General features: G+C 45.4%; 1 protein-coding gene across 3 annotated transcripts in view; it reads right to left on the bottom strand.

Moving 5' to 3' along the window:
* Positions 1–7,500, bottom strand: part of swt1 (SWT1 RNA endoribonuclease homolog) — a 33,130-nt gene that overhangs the window by 5,707 nt on the left and 19,923 nt on the right. For all 3 annotated transcript variants that reach the window (XM_076278920.1, XM_076278919.1, XM_076278922.1), the window contains exons 16-17: positions 5,270–5,336; positions 4,584–4,651 (exon numbers count right to left, since the gene is read on the bottom strand). In XM_076278920.1, coding sequence (XP_076135035.1) covers positions 4,584–4,651; positions 5,270–5,336 — 135 coding nt within the window. The remainder of the gene's footprint in view (positions 1–4,583; positions 4,652–5,269; positions 5,337–7,500) is intronic.

Below are 7,500 nucleotides of genomic sequence, written 5' to 3'. Positions count from 1 at the left end.
GACTGGCTTTTCAAAAGAGCAGAGACAGCTGAAGGTGAGATGGAAGACTAGCGGAGACTAACAGCCAGGCTACGGTACATCGCGCTTGCAACTGAAACAGTCGGTTCACGGAGCATGACCTGCAACAATTAGCTTCAAGCGTTATCAATGGAACTGGCTACACCTGATGCGCGAGTTGTGCACACATTCCAAAAAAAAATTAGACAGATCTTCTAAGAACAAAACAAAAAGTATGCTTTTTTTTCAGTAAGAGTAAACAAAAGAATGATGACTAGATGTACCTTCTTTTACACTTCATGGAATCATCATGCATGTCGCACGTGTGCGCTAATATGTTTGACCCTTTCATATGTGTATGAATCCATCTGGCTCATAGACTGTACTTGCTCATAGACATAGATCTGGCTGCCTCTGATTCTCTCTTCCCCTTCTCTACACCCGTCCCTTTTGTGCACCACCCCCACCCACTCTCTATCTCTCTCCCCAAGCAGATGGAGCACCCCCCCCCCCCCCCCTTATGAGCTGGGGGGTGGGTTCAGGCTCTCGGCTCCATAAAGCACCTTGTCAATCTAAATTGGCGCTGTGTAAGTGTAAGACTGAGTTGAGTTCAGAACTGAATTGAAAGAGAGAGACAGAATGATGGGGACTGGAAAGGAGCTGGACTGGGCTGGACTGATGAGACTGCTTTAGACTGACACGAAGTGTGAGCAATGTGAACAAGGAGAAAAACATGGAGAAGCAGCTGGCATCTGTGTTGGAAAAAGACAGACAGGGACTGTGTGTGTGTGTGTGTGTGTGTGTATGTGTGTGTGTGCTTGGGTTTGTTTGTGTGTCTGCGTGTGACTCATTTGCGCTGTCAGGCGCAGCTAGTAGTGGCCTCTCTGAAGGGGCTCCTCCGTGCTGTGCAGAGGGCTCACCTCCGCATCTCTCTTGACACACGCACACACACACACCCCTCCGCTGAGACCGGGCGGAGAGCTGAGGAGCACTCCGCATCTCTCTCTCTCTCACACACACACACACACACACACACACACACACACACACACACACACACACACACACACGCACACACACACACACACACCTCTCCGCTGAGACCGGGCGGAGAGCTGAGGAGCACTCCGCATCTCTCTCTCACACACACACACACACACACACACACACACACACACACACACATACACACACAGTCTCTTGACTCCTGATGAGAGGAGGAGTGTGTGTACTGTAGTGTGAGAGTGTTCACCCTGTCCACATAGAGCTGGGCTTTTACATAAGATCCTAAATCATTCACCAGCACGGCCTCTGACACGAGTGGAGCAATTCTGAGAAAATGAGAAAAAAACACATTAAAAGCCTGTATGTGTGTGTGTGCGTGCGTGCGTGCGTGCGTGTGTGTGAGAGAGAGAGAGAGAGAGAGAGAGCGTGCCTGTGTACACACCATTCCTGTCTGTGTCTGTGCATATAATACTGTATATGCTGCTACAATTCACAGGACTCAACCTCTCTCCACTGACCCGCAGTGAAAGGGTAACTGAAGGAGTATTGAAGGAGTGTGATCATGATCTCTCTCTCTCTCTCTCTCTCTCTCTCTCTCTCTCTCTCTCACACACACACACACGCTTGCACACACGCACGCACACACACACGCGCACGCACGCACGCACAAACACAAACACACACACACGAACACACACACACACTACGCCTTCTACAGCCATCACCATGGGGCATGTTCCTACCCATGGCACTCCTGTTGCACAATGTCTCCAATTTAAACTCCCCGGCCCCAGTTTAATATATTACCATCAGTGTAATGTTAACAGCGTGTACACACACAAACACAGACACAAAGACATACACACGCACATGCATACGCAAGCACACACACACACACCCACCCACCCACCCACCCACAGGGATATCATGGTTAATCATAGAGAGGAAGACTATGACTCACGGTCGTGAGGTCCCATGATGGAGGAGAGGAAAAAGCAAACATGTTGCGCAACACACTTACACCAGCAGAACCAGCACACAGAGTTCTCACACACACGGCAAGCTCGCACAGGGAGCCACAGCTGTGTGTGCGTGTATAATCTGATTGTTTGTGTATGTGTGTATGTGTGTGTTTGTGTGTGCGTGCAAGTATGTGCGTGTGTGTGTGTGAACGTTTTTTGTGAGTACATTCGTCTATAATTAGTATAAAATTTCAATTACACATAATGTTTCAGCAGAAGGACACACTCCATTGGTGACTAGGAGTTCATGTGTTGTTATTATTTATGTTGTTGTTGTTGTTATGCATTGTTTTTTCTGTTGTTGTTGTTAGGAGGTGTTGTTGTGTTGTGTATTATTTATTTTCATTTTTTCCCAGACATTGTCTACATTGCCTCTGGCTATGGGCTAGACTGTGTGTAGCCGATGTGTATTTCTGTGTGCATTTGCTCCAAGCTATAGCAAGGCAGCTTTACAACCCATCAACTAACAAATGTGAGCAGATGTTGTTTTTCCTCTGCCTGATAGCAACTATACAATTGAGACCCATTTGTGAACGTATTATTGTATTATGGAGAATAACATAACAATAAATCTCTGAAAAATAACAGACTCCACTGACAACAGAGAGCGTGCGTGCGTGTGCGCGTGTGTGTGTGTGTGTGTGTGTGTGTGTGTGATTAAGACGGAAAGCAGGCTGTTAACAAACTGGCCAAGTGTTCCTGCCTTGCAGTCAAAAGCATTAATATTTCATTCAAATGGACTATCTAATAAACCCTGCAACGCTCGAGCCACAGAAAGCCATAGAGCTGAGGAAGGAATCGCATATTACTGTTTAGCTGGATTAAGAGTGCAAGAGCGTAACACGATCTCCCTGTGTAAGCCCAGTGTCTGCACCACCACAGGGAGCTCTCTGGGAAGAACACATCAATTACATCAGGACAAATGAAAAAGGGGTTCAAAAGCACATGGTCCTGGCATAGAACCAGCTACAGGGCTGCGCGCACACACACACACACACACAAACACACGCACGCACCATTTGCAGAGTTGAGTTGTGAGCTCAGACTAGCCTCCAAAACCTCCTCTAAACGTGTGTGTGTGTGTGTGTGGACTTATGATAGCCATCATTAACAATTTAACACACACACACAATGGAATCAAGAACATAATGAGAGGGATTCTTAGAACTGTAATAGAGTGTGGGTGGAGGATTGTGATGCCACAATGCTGAAACTAGACACTGGGCATTGAGCTCACAATATACTTGTGCTCATCCTCATCGCCTCATCGCTTCTCTCTCTCTCTCTCTCTCTCTCTCTCTCTCTCTCTCTCTCTCTCTCTCTTTCTCTCTCCTCCCTCTCCACACACACACACATACCCCAATATCCTCATTCAAGTCCAGAACAAGCACAGTGGTGGTCAATGTGCTTTCTAAGAATCCTAAATCCATGAGATGAGATGAGATGACATTAGATGAAATGCTACACCAGGCTGTCAGGATTTACAACCACTCATAGTTTATGACCCCCCCCCCCCCTCCAAGCCAAATCTCATTCAATAACATCCTGAACCGTCATCAGGAACTATGTAAGACGGATAGGTCACATGACACAATATGAAAGCATAACTCACCACGGCCCATGTGAAAATGAAGAGAAAATCCACATGTTGCACATTTGGCCTTTTTGTGTTGGAGTGTAATGTACTAGTGGGGGTTCACTGGTACTTAGTGAGGGTTCACTGATAAGAGTGGGAGACGATAAGTAAGTATAAGTATATAAGTATAAGTATATATACTCTTTTGATCCCGTGAGGGAAATTTGGTCTCTGCATTTATCCCACTCCGTGAATTAGTGAAACACACAGCACATAGTGAACACACAGTGAGGTGAAGCACACACTAATCCTGACGCAGTGAGCTGCCTGCTACAGTGGCGCTTGGGGAGCAGTGAGGGGTTAGGTGCCTTCCTCAAGGGAACTTCAGCCGTGGATGTGGGCATAGGAGAGCAGTGCTCAACCACTTCCCCTGCCCACATTTTTCCTACTGGTCAGGGATCGAACCGGCAACCCTTTGGTTACAAGCCCGAAGCCCTAACCAGTAGGCCACGGCTGCCCCTACTAGATGATGGAGAACAATGCCAACTACAGATAAGGCCATTAAGAGGAACTGGAAATGATAGCGAAAGCTACCTGCGAAATGACAGCTGTGAAATGATCGCTGTGAAAGTTCTACCAGGAAGTCCCATGGTTTACACCATCCATTCTTTACCACTAGCCAATAAGATGAGATAAGATAAGATAAGGAATACTTTATTCACCCTGAAGGACGTTTATAGGTGGCTCATGCTCGTCTTTAAAGAGTTGCGTCTGATTCAACACGTTGCTGCTTTCAGCACGCTGACTCTGACGGCTTTATGTCTGTCTACTGAATCCTATTGGGTCTTTCTGGTAGAACTACCATGGAAATTCAGACTTTCACAATTGACAGATTGTTATGATAAAGGCCAGTGTTGTTCAGGCTTGCATGTGTCTACCCGTGTGTGTGTGTGTGTGTGTGTGTGTGTGTGCGTCTAACTTACCTGTATTCTTGCTGTGACAGACAATCACATAGGGCCTGAGCGGTGAAGCGAGGCTCGAGAGCAGCAATCTATAAAAACACACACAACCCCCCCCCCCCCCCCCCCACACACACACACACACACACATAATCCAGTACAATCACTTTCATCTACCTCACCAATTTCCAGTAAAACGGTGTGCATATTTGAAAATGTCAGTGTTAGTCAGCACTCATGAAAGATTAACGTGAGCCTCCTGTATGCAGGGCTGACATCATCCCTCCTGATCACAGGGGACGCGTAACACCGTGTGCAGGAAATGGGACAGGGGATTAAAAAAACACCATGCTGCCATGGAATGGCCACATGTGTACTCTTTCAAGTTCCTAGTTCAGTTTCAGGATAAAAATCTGCAAAATGTCCTCTTGGATGAAAAATGTCACAGGAGCAGCTGGGCACGTCTCCATTTAAGCACAGAAATTCTACAGTCTTTTCCCTACAAGCTTTAGATCCCTGACTAACTACATGACATTAATTATGGAATGCTGATTAGCCTACTACTAAATATTAAATAAAACATAAACACAGTATTATTTTTATTTTTTTAAAGAAATTTAAAAACACATTTATTTGAGCTGGCACATATTAATGGCTTTTTTAATCATGACAAGATGTCTGATGTACAAGGGCTGTGTGTGGAGTCCTACCTTAGTGGTCTCTATGAAGGTAAGTAGAGACTGGGAATCATTCACTGAGCAGTCAGCCGAGAGAAGCCTGAGGGGGAGAGAGAGAGAGAGAGAGAGAAGGAAGGAGAGGAGAAAGTAACATTTTCATGTACTAAGTCAGTTACTGATTTATTTAAACCACTTCCAGTTTTAGAGATTGTGTAAAGGTCACCGCCACCATGCCTTTATATAGAGCAATACTAAATCACTACCACACACACAGACACACACAGACACACACACACAGACACAAACACAGGGACCTAACAAATTCACATACTCCTCAACCCACATCCACGTCATCTCTGACCAGTAAAAGTCCATCCATTTCCAGGAAGACGCTGCACTGGAATTTTTGGTGAGATTGACTGGGAACCTCCCTTACCACAGTGAAGCCCTGTTCTGCCCGGCAACAGCCTGACCTGGGAAGTGTGTGAGACCAGCTCTACCTCGGAAGATAGGAGGGCAATTCTACATTGGTCTCTGCTTAAGAATGCTTCTTTTATCTTCTATCATCTTTTATTTCTTTTTTTTAACCAGACTTAAAATATGCAGCAGTTTGCAGTGGGCTGAGTGAGCTATACTCACCAAAAAGCACATGTGTGCAGACACAAACACACACACAAAGAAAATGTCAGGCAGTATTCAAAGAAGGCTCTTATCTTTGTTTCAACATCAAACTGATGACACCATCAAACAGAATGAATTCTCTGCGTGCACACACAAACAGACAGACACACACAACATAGCTATTATATAAATAACAGAGAGAGGGGGAGAGAGAGATGGAGATATGAGAGAAGAAGAAAAAGGTGTGAGAGAGAGAGAGAGAGAGAGAGAGAGAGGCAGAGACAGATGAAAGGGTTACATCAAATGACAGAAGATAGATAGATAGATAGATGGATAGATAGATACTTTATTGATCCCCAGGGGAAATTCAAGAAAGAGGAGGACGAGAAAGAATGGAAGAGCTCAGGAGGGATAGAGCCAGGCTATTTCACCAGGCTAGCCTGATAGAGAACATTCATTTCTATTTCACCTTTCACCAGGCTAGCCTGATAGAGAACATTCATTTCTATTTCACCAGGCTAGCCTGATAGAGAACATTCATTTCTATTTCACCAGGCTAGCCTGATAGAGAACATTCATTTCTATTTCACCAGGCTAGCCTGATAGATAACATTTCTATTTCACCAGGCTAGCTTTATAGAGATCATTCATTTCTATTTCACCAGGCAAGCCTGATGGAGAACATTTCTATTTTTTAGCTGGAGACAGAGATGGGGAGGAGGGAGAGAGAGGGAGAGAGAGAGAGAGAGAGAGAGAGAGAGAGAGAGAGAGAGAGAGAGAGAGAGGGGGGGCAGAGATGGAGAGAGAGGGTGTAGAACAAGAGAAGAAGAGAGAGACCGAAAGAGAGAGAGACAGAGAGATAGAGAGAGGCAAGCAGAGGAAAACATTGGAGGAGAGAGATGGAGAAAGAGATGGAGTGAGAGACCGAGAAGGAGAGGGGGAGGAAAATGAGATAGACGGAGAGGGGAGAGGAGAGATAAAGAGAGATAGATGGAGAGAGAGGAAGGGGAGAGAGAGAGATATATGGACACCCTGATGAGTCATCGCTTTGCTGGAAGAACATGAAAAAGAGTCGCTGTCTCCAAGGAAACCGCTCAAAATTGGCATTGCTCTCTGTTGCTCACCAAACACACACCCACACACATCCACGCATCCACACACACACACACACACACACACACACACACACAGAGATATATATATACACATCATCCTTCTTTCTGTTAACTTCAGCTCAAGGACAGGCAGTGCAGTGGGCAGAGTAGAGATGACCAGAGGACCATTTACTCGCTCAGTCCTTGAGCAAAAAAAGGCATTAACGCTCTGCTCCACTCACACACTAACGGACACTCGCACGAACGCACACACGCACGCACTCACACACGCACTTCATTTTAATCTTCAACATAATCTTCAAGTACACAAGTCATTAAGTGTACTAGTCAACAACTCTGCAACAGCACATTAGCAGACTCATTTTAGGAATACATCATTAAGAAACTCCTCAAACTTTAATCTTTAACGGGTCACTTGGAGCAGCTATGTTAATGACAGGAGGTAAACACGAAATGCTGCGATCAGATATTCAGAGATAAGCGCAGTGCATATCAGGACCTGATTGCTTTAACTAACGTCAGTGATGA

This window comes from Alosa pseudoharengus, unplaced genomic scaffold, assembly GCF_046254945.1.
Source record: "Alosa pseudoharengus isolate Yale_2024_CS ecotype anadromous, Long Island Sound unplaced genomic scaffold, YU_APseudo_1.1 YU_APseudo_1.1_scf_11, whole genome shotgun sequence".
Lineage (NCBI taxonomy): Eukaryota > Metazoa > Chordata > Actinopteri > Clupeiformes > Clupeidae > Alosa > Alosa pseudoharengus.
Note: the sequence above shows the minus strand (reverse complement) of the source record. Positions and strands in the feature narration are given on the sequence as shown.